Source organism: Haemaphysalis longicornis, unplaced genomic scaffold, assembly GCF_048455015.1.
Source record: "Haemaphysalis longicornis isolate Haplotype H1 unplaced genomic scaffold, Haemaphysalis longicornis Haplotype H1 scaffold_12, whole genome shotgun sequence".
In the NCBI taxonomy this organism is placed as follows: domain Eukaryota; kingdom Metazoa; phylum Arthropoda; class Arachnida; order Ixodida; family Ixodidae; genus Haemaphysalis; species Haemaphysalis longicornis.
The window spans coordinates 75,097,665-75,117,733 of record NW_027526225.1 but is presented as its reverse complement, the minus strand read 5'-3'; the positions used below and the strand labels follow the sequence as shown (position 1 = coordinate 75,117,733).

General features: G+C 49.6%; 1 protein-coding gene across 1 annotated transcript; it reads right to left on the bottom strand.

Moving 5' to 3' along the window:
• Positions 1-1,005: 1,005 nt before the first annotated feature.
• LOC144161680 (sodium-dependent glucose transporter 1-like) lies at positions 1,006-17,886 on the bottom strand. The gene is made up of 6 exons (XM_077692304.1): positions 17,528-17,886; positions 10,370-10,700; positions 8,990-9,279; positions 7,747-7,873; positions 6,017-6,175; positions 1,006-2,331 (listed from the first exon to the last, which is right to left on the bottom strand). Exons 1-6 carry the CDS (start codon positions 17,669-17,671, stop codon positions 1,370-1,372), a joined length of 2,013 nt encoding a protein of 670 aa, XP_077548430.1. The 5' UTR covers positions 17,672-17,886; the 3' UTR covers positions 1,006-1,369.
• Between the last annotated feature and the right edge of the window lie 2,183 nt (positions 17,887-20,069).

The following is a 20,069-nucleotide window of genomic DNA, read 5'->3' as shown; positions in this document are numbered from 1 at the left end:
CCGTAGCCAGGTACAAAATGGTATCTGGTTGGTTGGAAGACGGCGACACCGAAGCGAAGGCGAGCAGCCACCGCATGAGCAGCGGGGCTCGTGACACCTTTATCAAGCGAATAACGCTAGCCGCTCGAACGTCTAAATAAAGCGATCTCCTCTAACCCTCGCCTGCTTGCTGGTACTCAACAAAAACAAAGGAAGAGGAACACAAGGACAGCCACTGTCTAACAAATTAAGTTTAATATCAGGAAGGCAGAATGTAAGCACTTAACAAAAAACAAGAAAAAACCTTGCGCATGAGTAAAACAATTAAGGTTGCAAAGAAGCGGGGAAGTGATAAGACAGGGGTTGGCTGTGCTGTTAACCACAAGAAACGCTACGTCGCCTGTGCAACGGGGGTTGCGTAGAGCATTTCTTTATCCTGTGGACGAACATATGCTGTACAAACTGTTCGTTGTATCAACGTGCGTTTGAGAGAGAATGAATTGTCATTAAAGGCCCTCCCCCAATCACCCAATCTTTCTTCACATTGCCCTAAGTGCAGGGGATGTAAACCTGATTTCCCTACCACTGACATTTTATTTAAGTACCGTGAACAAATGTCCCGCGTTATTATGGAAGCGTTCCACATAGCTGAAAGAGGAGACAAGCGTATCATCCAAGCAAGTGTGTGTCTTCATCCCAAAGAGATTGCATATCTGCGCGGACCTTGACTGTAGCCGGTGTCTATCTAGTTTCCTTATCACCGTGGCGTATGGAAACTTCTTTCGCTCATGCGCAATGTTTTTTTCTTATTTTGCGTTATGTGTTTATATTCACCCTTCTTGATATTAAACAGTCATTGTACTGGCGGCTGTGGTTATATTACTTTGTCTTTGTTTAAACTTGCGCTGGTTTCATCCAAAAATCCCTCTTTCCAACTAGCCCAGCTTGCAACCCTTCTTCTTCTCAGGTATTTATTTTTGAGGCTTACTTATAGCTGAAATTTGGGGCACGTTTCTTTTTGGATAAAACCTTCAGTGTAAAATATTAAGAGCTCGCCTTACGCAATATTAACTCGGGACAAATTTTATCTGTCACGTTAAAAGAAACTCGGGACTAAGTTTATCCGTAATGTAAGTACGGACAGTTTGCACGAATTGAAGGTCTGTGAAAATCAAAGCGGTAAGATGGCCCAAATGCTAATGCGTTTCAACTAATAAGAATCGTGACACTACTTCCGTCTCTTTTCATTTAAAAAGTTATAATAAAAAAAAATATGCGAAAATTTATGGCACTAATTACTTCAAACGGCCTTCGCCTGTGTCTTCTATGGCAGCACTAACAGCGTTCACGTCGAACTACGCGCGCCTATGGCTCCACGAGTGAGGCTCTTCTATTCGCGCCGCTTGAGAGCCTTGTAGGACGGACGCCGGATGTCGTCGGTGGGAAGGCGGACGTAGCGCTCTTCGATGGCAATGCGCCTCAGCAAAATCTTCCCAATGAGCGCCAGGACCAGCGCGACCGTGGAGAGGGCGGCCAGCGCCTGGTGGAAGAGCATCGGCTGCCGCTCAAGCTTGGCCCCGACGCAGAGCGGCGGAAAGGAGGAACTGGCGCAGGCGACCAGCATCGCCAAGGCAAAGCGCGAGATCGAGACGCCCGAGTAGTCGTGCAGCAGCAGCAGTGCCGACGGCATGCTGGGGGCCATGCAGGCGCCGACGACGGCCGTGCCGATCCACAAGAGCCGCGTCTGGGGGCCGAAGAAGGCGCTGAACCCGGTGGCCGCCACGAGCACTGCGTTGCAGAAGAGCAGGGCGTCGAAGGAGCCCCGCTGCGGGAAGCAGGCGATGGCGACGCCGCGGACGGCGGTGAAGGCGGCCCAAAAGAGGCTGGTCATGTACGTGGCGGCCGTCTTGTTGTGGCCAAGCAGGAGCGCGAAGGGGGCCACGAGCTGACTGCTCAGCGTCTCCACGGCCAGACACGCGGCCAGGTAGAAGAAGAGCAGCACCACGAAGCCGCTGCAGGGGAGCACGGGGCATTGGCTCTCCATGTCCCGCAGGTCCTGGTGCCCGGGGTCCACGAACATGGCTACCAGCGCGAGGAAGGCGACGCAGAAGGCGTACACGCTGATGAGCCAGTACGCGTACCCCACGTAGATGAAGTCCTTGTCCTCGAGGTTGTTCAGATCGCTCAGCGGTGCCGGGATCGCCGAGTCTCCGGTGACGATGCTGCGGTCCGTGATGAAGGGCTCGCTAAGCAGCGGCCCCAGGACGCAGCCCAGGCAGAAGGTGAATGTGAGCGTCCGCACCAGGAACCCGCTCGCCTCTCGCCACAGCGCCGATGTCCACAGGACCCCGACTGCACGCGCACAGGACGCGCTATTCACTTGCACGGAAAGTGCGACTGCGAAGAGGCGCTCACAATTGCGCCGTTGCGTGTACCTGATCGTATCGTAGCGAAAATAACGGCCCTGTTCTTGTGGAAATGGCTGAAATGACAGAGGCGTGGTTAGACAGGTTACAGCAGACTATGAAGACGATGCTCGAAAACTGATGCTAACAAATGTCCGATCAGCCCGGATAGAAATTTATAGAAGGGGCAGCATTTTAAATACAAAGCATTTCTGCGTTTCCTCATTTCAGTAAAACACCTTGGTAGGGGGCGTGAACGCGCGCGCCACGCTGAAGATATCGAATGATTAGCACTGTCCATTTCGCAAGCGAACCGGCAGTAAGCTGTTAGGTTGACCAATCGAAATATTTTCCACACCTTCCAAACCGCATCACCACACGGGCTCAATCGGTTTGCTCAGTGCGCGGTCGCATGTGGTCGGCAGTTGATCGGCTCACTTCGTGACGTGCTCTTTTACATCACGACTCAAATTAACGGCTGGAAGGAAAGAGATACGCCAGCTTCTCGTTACTTATTTCTAATCAAACAGAGTGTTCTTTGGGTAAAACAGACAACCCCCGCTTCGCTCGTGGTGCTGGGCCCTTTCACACTTTGCGCTACTGTAACGACGAAACCCTCAGCAGCGCCCGCGGCTTTTCTGAGAAGAGTTGCAGGGAACTCGCGGCCTTGGTCGGCTCCGAGGTGGCACATAAGGGTGGAGTGTACCAATAACCGCACTCTGATTTTATCCGCACTCGCATGCAATTTCCTCCTGACTTTTTGGCGGCAGTTTAATTCGCTCACCTCCTCGCGCTCTTTTCGCTGCAACCGTCGTTCATCATCCGCTGCTCATTTTTATCCTCGCCTCTATATCTTTCACCTTTCACGTCACCTTGCATCTTTTCAGGTATACCTGCCCTCCTAGCGTTTGCTCAATTTCGCCGCGGCAACGCCACGCGTAGGTCAAAGACAGGCACTTTTCTATATAAAAGGAATTCTGAAGAAATATTTCAATAAAATGCCGGTTTCAGGATATTGAATCGAATACCGAACACCTTTCCTCAGTATTACTGTATTTTTCAAATCACGCAGTGTTATTTGCGGGCTCCGGTACTATCGTGAGGCAACAAATGTGAGCTAGGAATACAAAAATCTGAAGAAATTCACAGAATTGTCCAATAATGCGGTGCATTGTTATGCCGCTTTACTATATACTGTGAGTTATTTACACCCCATTATGGCTGTTAGTAGCGAAAGACCATAGATTATCTTGTTCTTTTCAAATTTTCATTTGTTTCTTTCTGCCAATGATGTATAAATGTATACCGTTATAGCAATGAAGTGTCTTTACTTCGCAAATTATGTGTTTTATTCTTCCGAAGATTCAAAGTTTAGCGCAGGGTTTGTCTATTCACGATATTTTCTATTCGAATTTCAGAAGTTCTTTTGCGGAAATTTTTCGTTTATTCTTCGGTTTTGGGGGAAGATGTATAAGACGCATATTTTTGATTTTGTCAGATCGTTTTTGTGAGTTTTATTTTTTATTTTTCTCTTACTTTTTGGTTTTTAAAATCCTGTCACACTAGTCGTCTTCATTTAGGCCATTATAAACATGACAGGTTTTACCTTTGCCAAATCTGCATTTTTGTGAGAATGCAGGACGTTGCATGGTTCTGGCTGGGGGGATACCCGGTGAAGAGTACTACGCATCAAAAAGCAATGCGTCTTTGTGTTTCCACCTTCACATTGTGCAACCCTGGCGTGATTTATTCTCGGACGCTTAATTTTACGGCTGCCGCTTATTTAGCAGTCGAAGCAAGTTTCAACATTTACAGTACCGCCCGAATATTTTGTCGGAACCGAGTATTCTATTGTAGAATATCAAATTCTCGTCCCGAATACGAAGATAAAAATAAAAATCATAGCATTAGTACTGTAAGTTGCTTTTGTACTGTAAATTTTGTTCATTCGTACGCTCCTGGTTATATGCAGCGCCCAAGCGCAACATGAACGTGTTTTCAAACAAACAATCCACCCCATCAGAGCTGCAACTGTAAGCATGTTTTTCCACGTGGGTAGTGTGTGCGTAAGAAAGTGCTCTTACAGGGAGGTGACCGCGCGGTCACCCCCTGTAAGGGAGGTGACCGCGCGCACACACTACGCACCCACGATACGAAAAAACAACGAAAAAGTCGCGGACCCGGTAGGGCTGCGACGCAGTCAATAGGAAAACATGCTTAGTGACGTCACATACAGATCGGCACACACAAAACGCCAAGCTAGCCACACTACGTAATTGACTGGCTGTCGAAAGAGAGCTGCCAAGTGGCTCATCCCAGCCGTCCCAGCTGTGTCAGTTTGGCGCCAATTAATAAGTAAAAACCTATTTTTGTTGATTGCGGCATCGTTGCATGGGGAGGCAGGCCTGGATTTCCTCCTCAAACCTGACGGTTTCTGTGCAGCTTCACGCTTGCTAACTGCTGGGTATTTCCGCCCCCGGCGTTGCCGTCTTGATTAAAATGGAGGGCCTGTGTACGCTTCGCAGAGTTGCGCGTCCGATTTCTGCGAGCCGCCGCGCCACCGGTTCGTCCGTGACAGGAAAGCCCGCTTTAAGTGATGCGTACCGAATCGCTATTCCCGTTGTGCACAAGTCAGCGGCTGCGGTTGACCCGCCGCCGCAACGGGCGCGGCGGCTCCCACAAGCGTGACGGGTGGCTTTCCCGCACGACTTTGAAACTCACGATGGCGGATGGACGCGCAAGTCTGCTCCGCTAGGGGAACCATATACTGAAACTCTAGTTTCAGGGGCACGAACATTTGGGTCACTCAGCCCTTTTTCGGGGAGTTGATTTCTGTGATTCCAGCCACGTGACTATCTTGCTCTTATGAAGTAGCGATCTCCTGGGGATCTCAGATAGTAGCAGCAAAAGAACCGCGGGCCGAATTCTGTACAGCCACTTCTATTACTACAAATTACTGCACACTACGAGAAAACGAAGTTCAACAAGAGCAGAGGATAGAGGTGTAGACGTTGCTGCGTTAACTTCTTGGTAGTAAAAAAAATACGATTATATTTCATTTCACTCGAACCGGATTTGCCCCAAAAACATCCTATTTAGGTAGGCTCGGCTGTAACAAAAGTATTAATTAGCTCCAGTGAGCAATTTCCGTCAGCGGTGCGGTCAGAAACCTTTCATAAACCGCACAATAGCCTATGAGTTGTGTGTACTACGTAGTTCTGCACTCTCAAAAAATAAAAACTGACAGCCACTGCGATCGCAGAAGGCGGACAGCGCTTACGTATAGTAAGTGCCTTCCGTGTGCGGGATCAGTTTTCGCGCTGTTAAGCGGAAATCTGTGTAAGTATCGGCTTCTATCTTTTGAAGAACTGTTGGATGACAGCTTTACCAGTGTCTTCCCGTTAGAGCTCCTAAAGAGGCTTGGCAATGTACACGTCGGGACTATCGCCTTCACGTCTCTCAGGCTGTAGCTTAGGACACCTTTGAGCTCTTTATTGTCCATGCAGCTTTCGCTTGCAAGTTTCTCTCATTCCATATGCGTGGGCATTGTTTGGGAGTCTGGCGTCACGCAATCTTGTACTCCGAGTAATCAAAGCCACGGCGCATGCGTGAGACGGCACATCAGCACTCACGGACGCTGATGGCGCCGAGCGCGAATCCTCCAAGGCCGAAGAGCAGCTGGTAGGGGAGGAGCGTGTCGATGTAGGAGACCCCGAGGCAGGCCATGGTCAGCAAGAAGTTGAGCAACACGAACGCCACCTGCGGGTTGACGGGACGCAGGACGACAGCGCCTGCGGGCACGCGCAGGTTCATCAGGTATGAAATTCGCCGGCAGTGAAGCTCTCAGGCACGCCATCGGGCCTTTGCACTGGCGTCTCAGAACTCGCAGGAGTAAACTCTTGTTAGATTGCCCATGCTAGATTCATTCGAAATATTCTAGATCCGAGTTTTGGAGTGCATGACGAATGTGGTAAAAATTTTTGTTTGCTAACAAACACCACATTGAATATGGAAACAGCCGTACATTTGTGGCGGCTATTTGTACAGCAGGCGGGTCGGTGATGCGGCGGCATAACCCAGCTCCCAATGCGCTCTTCACAAACTGTGGTCAGAAAGCGGCAGAGTTGACGGGCAGCAGCGTTTCCTCACAGAGCTGTCCGAGTGTGGACCAGTAAAGGTTTTTTCGCAAATGGGAAAAATCCTCGGGTTGGGATATGAAGAGAGGAGTCAGAAACAGGATGATTTTATGGGGCAAGCATGGCCCTCCCTTAAGGCCCGTTCACACTAACGATGAAAGCGAGCGAAAGCGACGGGAATTCCGTCGCTTTGTCGCGCGACGATCGTTTTTTGGCGAATGGTCGGGACCTATTCTTGTCGTCGCGCGACAAAGCGACAGAATTCCCGTCTCTTTTGTCGCAGTGTGAATGGGCCTTTAAACGCAAGCGGTGCGCGGCCAGTACCAATACAAACATGTTGTTAGAGAGAGTTTTGGCTTTCTGTGTGTTCCGTACGTTCCGTCTGTACCGTGCGTACCAGGACCCGATAACATCCGCGCGAAGGCACGTCTTGGAGGGCCGCACCCCACCGGAACGAATGCGTGCGCATGGCGCGGCGGAAATGGCCGGCCAGCGGAACTAAGCCACCATACCGGAACAAATACGCGCATTTGGCGCGGCGGGGACGGCCCGCCAGCGGAACAAAGCGACCCTACCAAAACATGTGCGCACGCGTGGCGCGGCGGGGACGGCCCATTAGCAAAACTTAGCCACCCCACCAAAACGATTGTGCGCGTGTGGCGCCGCAGGAACAGCCCACCAGCGGAACTAAGTCATTTTCTCCGGAACGAATGGACGATGATGGGGCGGCGGAGACGGCCCACCAGCGGAATTATCCACCCTACCGGAACGAATGCACGCTTGCCTAGTAGGGTCCCGGTACATGCGGTACACACGAAACGTAAAAAAAACCCACGGTATGCTAAAGCTCTCTATTGTCCTCCATTTGTAGGTCACATCGAGGAGTAAAAGCAAATAAAAATACGTGCGGGATTAACCACTCAATAAAGATAATTTCTTGCCTTTGAAGTTCTAAGATTAAACACTGATATAACGCTGTCTTCTAACGGTCCTCGTATAAACTGTCTCGCCATTTTTCGCGCCCAAAGTTTGTGCTGCCACGAGTTACGACTGCAATACCAGCAAGACGGGCGCTGTCTAAAGAGTATAGAGGGGACCGCAGTGTTCCGTGTTCGTGTCATCTGTGCATCCTTCGGCTTGGCCATGGCCCAGCCGTATCTGGTTTCGGTGTAATGACATAGAAGCCACGCACAACACGAGTAATGCGTGCCCCTCCACGCACTGACCGGTCACGGCTCCAACGAAGAAGCCGACGGCCCTGGCTGCGAGTAGGAACAGAACTCGGAACAGGCCGACGTCCATCACCACCGCGAGGTCCTGCACCGTCGGCCCAAAGATTGCGTAGTACATCCCCTGGGGAAAGTTTAGGGAAAGACACCCACGCATGCTTCTGTGAAGGAGTGCCCTGTTTATCCGACCCTTTTCTGGACGTTTTACCCCCAATACCGTTCTTTTCTGCTGCTGATCATGTCGCCACTTGGACTGTACTCGTGACATGTCATGCATAATTGGTGTGGCGCTTCGCTGCCAGAAAGACGGTAGAATGGCTTACCAAAAATGGAAACTCTTTCAAAAGTGTTTCCTCTTTTCACTGTCAAAAGAAGACGGGCATACGTGTGCCTGTCCCGGGGCAGTACGCTGCGGATTGTTAATTTCGCAAAAAAAAAAAAGACCCGTCCGTAGCATAATTCGGGAATGCACCTCCAAGTTGGACCAGCCACCCGTCCCCCTTTCCCGTACCTCCTCTTTTAGAGAGCAGAAATGTTGATGTCCGCTTCCCGCTGACGACCCAACCTGGGCTAGTCGACAGGGCGCATACGGACAGGACATACGTATACACCCGCTGTTAAACACAGTGTTAACGTCCGCTGTTAACCGGTTAACCACTCCGGATGGGCCCCATTAGGCTTAATATATACGTCACCAGCATCATCATCATCACCATTTATAACCGTTATCAAAGACACGATTCCCCTACCACTCTAATGCAGAACAACGGAATTCTAACGCTAGAATCCCGAAGAAGAATCAATCGATTAAAATTTAATGACGACCTTCTGAACCGCAAATTTCGCATTGAACCATCAATATCTCTGACCTGTCTCTTCCCGGCCAAGCAGGCAATACCACCCCTTTAAATTTACCCCACTGTTCGCCCGCACAAACACTCATAAATATTCATTTTTCCCACAAAAAATATCCGATTGGAACAGCCTTCCTGCCTCTGTCTTTACTTCGCCTATTCTGCATGCATCAATTGATCAGCTTTTTCACATGTAGAATTTTTTTTGTCGTTTGCCATTCTCTGTTGGTGTTTTCTAAGATAGAGATTGTATAATTACATTTGCCTGATATGCTATGTTTTTATCTTTCCACTCCTGCTTGGGCCTAATTCTGGCCTCCAGCATTGTCTAAATAAATAAAAATAAATCATCGACATCATAAGGTGCGCGCGGATAGCGAGCTCACCGCTCCGAAGAAGCTGGCGTGGACGACGATCGTCTGCACCGCCTTGAAGAGCCTGTCCCTCCTGCTGGCGTGGTGAGCTGTGCCTCCCGCAGCAGCGAAGAGGGAATCCGAGTGCCAGTCCAGGTGTTCGTGCTCCCACTTGCGGTGCAGCGCCTGCGCTTCCGTCCTGTCCGTCATGTCGGCCACCGTCACCGCCTTCCAGGGCGCAGGTTGCAGAGAAGTGGGAGGAGGAGGCGCGGCGGTCGCTGTAGTGGGCGCCGCCGCCGCCGTCAGACTCGGTCTCCGCTGCTCTGCATCCGCAAGAGCAGGAGCGGCACTGATAGGAATGCAGCCTTGGGTCTGCCGTCAACGTTACCTCTTGTCCCGAATGTTTTCTACAGAATGGGTATTACACACAAAAAACCTTTCGACGGTCGGCATCGAACCCAGGTCCCTGGTGTTATGAAGCCGGAGTCTATCCAATTGCGGGATTTGGACATCTTCGAAGCAGTTGGGATTTTGCACTTTTTTCTGACTGTGGTTGCCTCAGAGAATGCTGCACGATTTAACCGTCTTTCTCAAAAGAATGGGGGTTTGAATTTTTTTGTCACAGGCCATAATCACGCGGCTTCAAGGTCTGCTCTCAACGCGATGATCACCTGTATTCCATACACCTGAAGGAAGATAAAAATGGAAAAAAGGAAGTTTATAAATACGCCCACGGCATCTTGACGCTCTTCTTTTTAATTTGAACTGATTTATTGAGTAAGCCTTTTCGTTTTTGATCGTTTCCGTTATACCTTTGTCTTGTTCCCTTTCACTTTATTCTTTACTTTAGTACTCTCTCCCTCCTTAGCTCTCCCTCTCTGTCTCTCCCTCCGAAATAGCAACAGACAGGCAGGCCTAAGTATAACCGGAGGAGCCATATACAGCAAACAAATCTACAAACCACTGACCTGCTCCCACCGTTCACTCGGTCCGCTGACCATTCATACAATTCATTGCGCTAAGACTGAAGGTTCCGATTGCGAGACCACTCTGTGAGTGTGCCGTACGACTCCAGAAACCCAATCTCCCACAATTTTTACCTCGGCAGTTGCCCCCGAAAAGGGGCGAGTAAGGTTTCATCCTCGTGCGGCCTATTCACACCAGAAATTCCTCAGAGGCGTCTGCAGACCGGCATTTTCACCACAGCCACCATCCCCACATCCACATAACAGTTTGAAAGCGACCTACTTTTCACTACAGGGGGCCTCTCGGTCTTTCCTTATTTCCAGTGTATCCGTTCCAAGGTATATTTCCCGGCTCAGAAGGATTAATGTACGCCACTTCTGTCCGAAATGCCGGCACGAGCGGCACAGCAATTAATGAAAATGTAAGCCGAACACGCCATTGGTGTACCTGGTGCCAGAGGGCTCCGTGATGGCGTCGAAAGCCGAGGTGCCCGTGACTCGGAGGCCGGCGTATACAACGCCGGCTGCGGGAACGCCTGGGGACGCGGGGGTAGAAACGGAGCGGCGTGCTGCAGCCTCGGCGGCCTACTCAGCTCCAAGTCCACGCTCGGAGACGTGGAAGGCCTCCTCCTGTACTGCCGCGGAGGCTCCGCCTCCCCCTTCAAGAACGGAGCTTCCTCCGTCGGCTGCTGCGGCGAAGCGGTTCCGGAGGCCGGGGCCGGCTGATATTCCGCAATGGCTCGCTGTTGCTCCACTTTGCTGAGAGCGGCTGGGCTCACCTGCTCCGTAGGAAGATTTTAAACGTCGTCCTCCTCGTAAGAGTGATTAAACCCTCGGTTTCACGCGTCGAAGTTACACCAGGCTGGTCTGTGAGGAGCTCCGGAGAAGGGGGTCCGTATTAACTTTCTGGAGTTCTCTAACGGGCGTCAAAATCTCGACACACGGGCGGTTTCGCTTTTCGCCTTCATAAGAAATGCTGTCATCGCGGCCTGGATCGAACCCACGTCCTTGGGCTCAGCAGCACAACGCCTTAGCCACTGGGCCACCGCGGCGGGTTCCGCGTAAAAGTTCCTTCTCATTCTGAAAATGTGGCCCCATGACCTCGCACGAAATTCAGCTTCTTTCCTACTGTTTTCGAGTGAGGTTGACGCTAACTTGACCCACGAAAACGTGTGGCACGCTCACGTCTTTCGAAGACCATTTGTCCAGAGCAGACTACTTGTGAGGGATAGTTTGCCCCACTTTATATCTCTGAATGCACGGAAGCTGGCCTCGCTCTTTTGTCATTTGCGCATAAATATCGTAACATAAAATACCGTAATTTTCTGCAAGCCATATCATAATCAGAGTGTTCTACAAATAAAACCGTGGCAGGCAGTGATTCTCCTACACACCCCTCAAGTGTTCATAGACACCCTAGTTATTCTGGACACCCCTCTCTCCACCCCTCTTAAATCTCTCAATTTTAGTCATATCAATTCTGCACTAAATGTCTGGGCAGTTTGGTCAAGCCCCAGTAAAAGGAGGAGTGAAAAAGCACGTTATCTTAAGCGACACAGAAGAGAAAATACGCACCTGTCTTCTTTAATCTAAGGGGCTTTACATTCAACCTATGACCAAATTTTTTCTGAAAATAAGCCTCACAGGAAACTATAGCTGAGTGGAAGTGAAGTGAAAAGAAAAAGGGAGGGATGCAGTTCGAGGCACGGTACTGTAAATGGAGAATGTTTATAGATACAAACAACGTTAATCAATGTTAGAAACTGATAGACCCTAAAGAAAAGTTTATAAAGAATCTAAAATAAAAAAAACGTACTTCACGGGGATGATCTATTTGGTTAATAGACGTCTAGTATTTATCTAGTGAACTACAAAAGAAACAGCTTGCGTAGTTTAGCCTCCCGCTACCACTGCCCCCTCCCTCCTACTCCTCCCTCCTCCCCCCTTCCAAAGCCTTTGAGACAACCCCCCTTGATTGGAATCCTGGGGAAACCCCTGGTGGTAAGTCAACGTTTCGAGTCACCTCTGCCCGTGATTTGGTCACTGTTTTGACAAGATCGCGCAAGCCGTTTCTCCAGCCGTGTGAAGCATACTGAATACACAGAAATAACCATAGAGATAGTATACTGACTCTAGAGGGAAAGCCCACTGCTGCGCGAATGCATTGGAACCGTACGACACACAGTGGCTGACATCATGCAACGATTTGAAGGTTGCCAGCTGAGTTTTTGCTCAATAAAAACGCTAAAAGGGATGGGTAATATTTTGTCACCGTGCTGCTGTGGCGTTTCCGCATCCGGCTAGCCAAGCATTCCGGGATTACTTGTAAAATGACGGCCCGCTGGCCAGGCGAATTTTGTGTAGGTGGCGTTGACAGCATTGCCTTCGTCATTTCCTTTGGGTTGGTAACCAACGTGTTTTCGGTTTTGCGTGTGACTTATATGTAGTGAGACTATTTTAGCATTTCGTGGCAACGCTCATACAAGGCTTGCTCACCAGCGCTCAAATCCGACTGATCGCATGCGCGCGCGCGTCAAGTAATCTGTTTACCCGTTCTGAGGCGCAGAGAAAATGCATCTCCGTCATGATATCCGTGCATTTTTTACTGTGTGGCTTCATTTGCCATTCTGTGACATTTTGCACAGCGTCATATGCTTTTCAAACGAACTGAAGTGAACGGCGGCTTTAGCTGAATGTGAACCCTTATTAACACCAAAAAAAAATGTTATCGCATGGTCCAACGGTGATATTTCCAGTGAGTCGCGTTCCTTTGAAGCACAAAAACAAAAGGGCGCGGTCAATCGCAGGGGACGGAGTGTCAGAATGCATGCCAAGGGCACTATTCGAAATACAGTCAGTGGCATGTCGTGTTTTCTTTTCTGTCTGCATTCGTCAAGTTCTCGCTACTTTCCACCACTTCCAGGGAAAAGCTTGCGGGACTGACTGAGGCAGTAATTTTCCGCACAAAGCGAGTAGAGAACAATCGCTTAATGTTACTGTTTAAAACAAACAAACCGCATTTCGTTACATATTTTTTCGTTGTACCTTCACGAATGTTTGCGCGAAATTTTGAAGCACCGAGAGCTGTACGAAGTTCTATGTATAAACTTAAACGGAATGATTATGAAATCTGTTTTTTATTTCTTTTCACACGGGAACGACCGCTGGCGGCCACTCTATTTGCAACTGCAAGGTCCGCGACGCAGTCTGGCAACACTTGTCAAAACAATCAATGTGGAGTCCCAAAACAGGTCCTCCATCGCAGTTTCGTTTGCGGCCGTACTAAGATTCGTAATCTTCAGCGTTGATCCGCATTGTTTTTGGCGAGGGAGATCGCATGATATCAGCCGACGGCCTTATTTTGATCGGGGTGGATGATCGGAGCGATGAAAACGACGAGATCGTCGCTATGTACGTGCAAACGTTGGTTGCGACCAAAGCACCGCATCGCATTTCGCTCATGATTAGCTGCCACTCTAACGGCGCCAGAAATCGAGGAAGGGCGGCGCTCGTGGGCACGAAGGCTCTCAGAAAAGTGCAAGCGCCCTGCTGCGGCTTTCATCAACTGCTACAAGTAAGACGTACACTTTTAATTACCACTGTTCGGGCTGTGATAGAGCTTCGCAGTAGCCTTATAAATGAACCTTCCTTTTCGATTCGTAGCATGAAAACCCACTTCAGGATATCATTATCCCTGACAACACGCAAATGTGAATGCAAAGCATTGCCCGTATCTGCTCAGTACTAAAAAAAGGTCGGTTTATGACAACTGAGCTAGCTGATATCGAATTGCTGTAAACTTTTTCCCAAAAATATTGTGCCAACGACTACACCACGCAGCTTACAAATTCTGGATAAACTTATGAACCGATCATCTTACGCCGGGCCGTCATTGCCTAGGGCGTTGGGTAGCTGGCGGTGAAGTCAGATTCTATGCAACAAGGCTGTGCTTTAAATTGCTCGACATTCGGGGCACACGTTAAATTTCGGGCGCATTTTTTTTTTTCTCTCGCTAGTTAGTAATTTTTCGCTTTGAGACCCAAGTTCGACTATTTTGATTTGCAGGCCCCCACGACGTTCGTAATTAGTAAGTACAAATTCGTACTAGTTGGTTTACAGGCGCACGGATAACTGCTGGCGTTTGGAGCATACACAACTTCCTCCCGGAAAACGACTAAAGTTGAAGCTCACGTGCGATAAGAGTAAACAAAAAGCCGACACAGCGTGCGCCGATGGGATAACCTCGTCCGCTCGCTGCTTGGAACTCTCGAAGCTGCGGGAGTCCTGCCACTAACTGACTTGAGCGTCAAGTACGTCGAGTGGCGCGCGGGGAATCTGCGCAAATGCGGATTTGAGGCCCGCTTCAAGTGCGGATTTAACCCGCCGCGGTGGCTCAGTGGCTAAGGCGTTGCGCTGCTGAGCACGAGGTCGCGGGTTCGATTCCCGGCCGCGGCGGCCGCTTTTCTGATGGAGGCGAAAAGCAAAAACGCCCGTGTGTACGAGATTTCGGCGCACGTTAAAGATCCCCAGGTGGTCAAAATTAATCCGGAGCCCTCCACTACGGCGCGCCTCATCGCCTGCGTCGCGTCGGCGCGTTAAACCCTACAATCAATCAAGTGCGGATTTAAAAACGATATTCCCAGCTAATTGACATCAAGGATTCATTTCAAACAAGTATCTTGACATAATTACCACCTAATAGATATCTTTAGCGCCTAATATATCTGAAAAGGGTAGGTGCACGCTTGAGCAGAGCACACGGGGAAGCGAGCCGACAAAAAGTACGCCGCACGCATGCAATGTGGCTCCGTTACTATGAAAAGGCTAGTGGATGCTGACCTGGAATGTAGTAGTCGTCTTGAGCGAAGTGCTTTGAGCAAACATGCATGGCGTACGTCACTTTTTTTCCGATGCGTAGGATCCGTCCCCCCAACGCCTCGCGAGACGCGTCGTCTGCTTCTCGCGGGAAACTGTAAAAGTATCCACTGCTGCACTTCCATCGTGCCGACAGATCGAAGGGGACGCAACAGAACTCCTTACACGTCCGCTTTATCGCCTTCCGGACTTCTTTCGGCGGTATCACGCCAACTACGCCGTTATGAGGACAAACAAGTGCGGTGCGGCATGGGTAAGTCCGGAACCTGACCTGATTTGGGCGATTCTCGCGACGGCCGCTAGGTGGCGAGCACAAACACGAAGTCACCAATAGCCTGCAGTGAACTTTCAGCAGTCATGTTCCGATTGGAATCGCTGTTCCGGCGTCAGTACAGGGGCGATAGATAAGGTGCTTATCGTGAAGGAACGAATGACGGCCTCGAAAGCGCCCGGGGAGGCAGCTGCTCAGCGAGTGCACAGCGTGCATCCGAGTTGCGCACGTTTTGCACGCACGAACATCTGAGCTGGAGACTGCACGCACGCACTGCGCAAGTCAGGTGCAGGGGCAGTGAACTAACCAAACCAAAAGTGAACTACAAATGTACCCGTTGTCGGCAAATTACAGTTTAAATACACAGAAAGTTCTTTACAGAGTTAGTATTGGTTACCCAGGCAATTATACACCATTTTCCTTGCTAGAGGTGGGCGCCGCCATTTGCTTTTTCTGACCGGACGCTAGCGCCGTCTATGAAGCGACCGCCGAAACTTCCGCGCTGGGCTGTTAAGTGCTCCGTTCTTTCCGTGCGTCTGCTCGGTACCCGTGCATTACCAAGTGAACCGTAGTGATTTGGCGTTAAGTTAGCGGTTACAGTGTTTGTATGTGTGTGTGTTCTGTTTTGTTTTCATCATCTGCGGACGGATTTTAGGTCCTGATTTGCTGCCAGAGCGTAAAATGCCGATCCCGGCTGTTGCGAGCAGCAGTAGCAGAGTGGTGATGGTGCCGGTGGTGCTCCGCAGTTCCGCGATGCAAACGTACCGGTATGGCACCGAATGACATAGAAATCGATATCGGGGAGTAAATACGTGTTTTCAATGCCACCGTGCTCGTTATGTTCACCAATTAGTCATGTTTACGGAAGCGCGGACGTCGAATGCGAAGCGCGCACAGCATATGTGGGTCACGGTGATCCGTGCTCGCGATGGACTTTCGACGAGGCGATTGCTACGCTATTGACATTGCAATGTAATATAATCTTTCTTAACTAGATTTATGACGGTTACTGACGAAACGAAATTACCTGGGCGGAAAAATAACACGACCGCACAACCAGTCAAATTACTATTCTTCGAAGGTTGAGCAGAAGGGTCGACGTTCGGGCGAGTTAATTCTGGTGGATCATGATCGTGATTATGATTGACCTAACTCTGCGCAGCGCATGTGGCCTGTCGCTCGGAGCCCACCTTTGTGAAACCGCTGCTTGCACCACAAATGCTTTACGCGACCAGCAGTAACTGTTTTGTAATTGTAATTAGCTCCGTGACAACGCAAAAGGATTAGAAGCTTTTCCTTTGACCGCGTTGTAAACAGGTTGAGCTATTTTCCAAATGCAGCGTTCACGCGTATCTCGAGCTTCGTTTCCACATTGGGCTGCCTGCTTATCCTGCTATCGACCAGCAGTGTGCGATGGAGAAAGTTGTCGTTTGGCAGTGTAATGCGTTGGCCTGAAAAAAAGTAAACAAAACGCCGTGATTTTAAAGGTTAGATTAGATGAAAAGGGTATTGTTTAATGCCAATCGGCTGTAATGACCAAACAGTATATGGTATTTTAAATTGACTACATGGAACCAGAAGTTATTGTAATGCTGTATTGTATCGGCGCTCGTGAAAAATCCCCAGGTGGTAAAAATTAACCCGGAGCCCTCCACTACGGCGCGCCTCATCACCCATGAAGTGTCGGGGCGTTAAACACCATAATGAATCAATTAATCAATCAACCAATCAATCAATGCTGTATGGTAAAGGATAAAGTTGCTTCTAACATTTCAGGGGGTTCCGTTCCCTGTCGCAGCTTTGCGTGTGATAAATGGATTTTGCTCCGTCTGCTTGCCGTCCAAGTGCGCCCAACAAACCCTGGAGTTGGTCGTTGGTACAAAGTCGTTGCGATTTATCAGCGGCATCCACCAATATCTCAACTCGGTGTTTGTTGGGAAGCGATGCCGCAAAAACACGCCGCAACCGCACTGCATTTTCTCCAGGCAGTGTCGTGCCCATGCGTGCTGTCAGCAACTGTTTCTCACTTTCTCTGGTTGTTCAATAACCCACCACCGCGCAGTGCTGACCAAGTGACGTTTGCGCCTTGAACGGCATCGCAGCATTGGCTAAAACAGTTGAAAGTTCCGCAAAAACTAAGCACGCGGTGCCAAATACCCCCTGTACACGCAGCGGAGCATACCGCGCCGAGCGATGTTAGCAGCCCAGCGCGCACAGGCAACACTGGTCGGCCGCCGAGAGAACTGGTTTGAGAGTATTTTCCTCCTTTCCCGGCTGCTTATGGAAAATGGTGTATATGTAACTATGTTGCATCAGTTCTTTGTTTTAGCTAAATACTCAGTGAACAACTTTTCAGCAGGCTGAATACGATTGCTCTGGCAACCATGGGAATTGTATCATATCCGCGCCAACGATCCGTAAGGTTTTCGAGCTCGCTTTACCCCCCTGGAAATAACTCACCGGGGCGGGCTGTGCGGCCAGCGAGGCGACAGAGGCCGGCTTGGTGTCCGTTGGGGCCACGATCGGCTCGTAGGTGAGCATGGGGCGCTCTTTGCGGCTGCTGCCATGCTGTTCCGGCTCCGGCGGCTTGTCCGTGCCCTCCATGGCCTGGCCGTCGTCGAAACCGGGGGATGTCCGCCAAGTGTGCCCCGCAAGCAACCTCACGTTCGCGCCCAGCTCGCCTGATCGGGGACCAGAACATGCCAAACTAATGGGCAATTGGCAAAGAAGCACTAGGGGTAATCAAAATGAAACACCCGCGTGTCGAGATTTAGATCCCAGGTAATCTAAGTTTATCCCTAGCAACGCAGAAATTTGGGCTAGTTGGTTATAAGACTTCGACATGGCAAAAAGCGCACTAGACGGGGACAGAAGAAAGGACAGTGGCACGGGACGAGCGCTAAACATCAAATGGGCTTTATTAACAAGAAAGGCTACATACACACAAATTCGCAGAAACACCGAAAAAGATACGTAAGGCGCAGCTTTCACCGAGAAAGTGACTGACGCTGTAGATAGGCTTTTTTTGTGTGTGTGCAAAGCCGGAGGCGGAGTGCTAACGCATTCTTCATTTTTCTTGATAATACTGAACGCCTTGAAGATGTCTCTTTGTTCCGGCGTCACGGAAACTGACGCCGGAACAGCGAATCCGATCGCAATATGGCTGCTGCAAGTTCACTACACTACGTCCTGCGCAGCTTTAGGACGCGACTACAAAGAGAGATCTTCGAAGCGTTCTATCAAAGAAAATGACGAATGCGTAAGCACTCCGTCTCTGGCTTTGCACACAAAAGAAAAAGCCTATCTACAGCGTCAACCACTTTCTCTGTGAAAGCTGCGCCTTACGTATCTTTTTCGGTGTTTCTGCGCATTTGTGTGTATGTAGCCTTTCTTGTCAATAAATCCTCAGTTGATATTTAGCGCCCGTCCCGTACCACTGCCTTTTCTTCTGTCCGCGTCTAGTGCGCTTTTTACCTTTCCCTAGCCCTCCACTAGCGCGTATAACCGCGATCTACGGCTATGGACAGGAAAACTGAACATCCCGTTGCCATGGGGCAAATGCTATGTATAGTGCAGACTGGCCACGTTGCGCAAATGACCGGAGGGGGTGGGGGTTGTAACACGCATTTTTATTTAGAGAGGGTACAAAGAGCCATGTTACGCTTTTGCGAATTTCGATGTATACAGGGAAAAGGAGACCGGTTAAGGGAGCACCGAGCAGTGATTTCGTTGCTTGACAGGCAGACCAAGTTGACGCCATCCATGTGCTGGAATGTGGACCCGCCCAAGCAAATCGAGGAATTCGTGGGACTTATCACATTCACACGGAAGCAAACAAGGAAGCATAAGCACGTTTCGATCTCCCTTACAGTAAAATAGTTACGCTTCTTGCAAGGGCGCCTGGCGCGAGGCGTAGCTTAGCATGTGCTAGGTTGTTCGTAGCTGGGTTGGTACATTAGTCACTATTTTTTAAAGACGATATCTTTTGGTTTGTCTGTATATCTGTCTGTCTGTCTGTCTGTCTCTGACTCGATTGAGCCAACCGACCAAATGAAACAGGAGCTGAGTAAGAGTCTTATATACCCGCATACAAATCTAAACAACTAAGCCTGGTGTCAGTGTTCATACATGTCAAAACTGTTGATCAAGAACAAGACATTACGCAAATATAAGGAAGAAGACCAATACATAAGGTATGTTGGCAGTGTTCCTTTTTTCAAAAATTCATGGATGCTTGGTTTTTGCGATAGCAAACGAAATACTACCCCAACTGCAGAAAACCATCGCCTGCTGTTGCCAGGGCTGCTATATCTCCTGGCGGCATTTAAGAAATAAAACGGCAAAAGCAACGAAAGGTTCCCCTAGATAGGCTCCACCTGCCGCTTGGCATGCTCGTGGAGTAGGGCAACGTGGTTCTATAAACGTTGCAGTAGGGTGACTCGATTCACGCAAGTCTCCGCCATACGGCAGCGCTGGCATCGAGCCGCCCGAATTTGAGCAGTGGAATGCGGTAAATTTAAATTGACTTGAGCATACCTCTAGTGTGTTGTCTTGGGAGTAACGAGACGGGAGAGGAACAGCCCGAGAGGTGAGTTGGAAAGTGAAGGGAGGCATTTACTTGGCAGCGACGCCAGTGGGTTATCGTCTTTCGTCGACATTTGCAACAAGGGGAGCAGATACGCTGCCATTTTTAAATGTTATCGTTTTGTGTTTGGTGTGTCCCAAGTAATTACCTCTGTTGAAGTCTTCCACGCGTCCTGTGGGCGTTCTTCTTTGTTCTGGTCTTGGTTTCGTTAATGAAATGTATCAATGTGAAGGAGAAACTTGCCGGTGGACGCCAATAAAAACACGCCTAAACTAGCTTTATGTGCAGTTATCCGTAACTACGTAGTCTTTGAAGGTCGGCACACAATGTCCAGCCGTACACTAACCCCCAGATTCGCAAACCTAACTTAAGTGTCGCTTTTGCCTTCCGACACTTTTCCGCGCCTTAGCGTGTTTT

Coding starts and splice junctions, on each gene's coding strand:
- LOC144161680 (XM_077692304.1), bottom strand. CDS start 17,671: ATGGAGGGCACGGACAAGCCGCCGGAGCCGGAACAGCATGGCAGCAGC. Junction 10,701..17,527: donor TGGCCGCACAGCCCGCCCCG/GTGAGTTATTTC, acceptor CCTACGGAGCAG/GTGAGCCCAGCCGCTCTCAG. Junction 7,874..8,989: donor ACGCCAGCTTCTTCGGAGCG/GTGAGCTCGCTA, acceptor AACTTTCCCCAG/GGGATGTACTACGCAATCTT.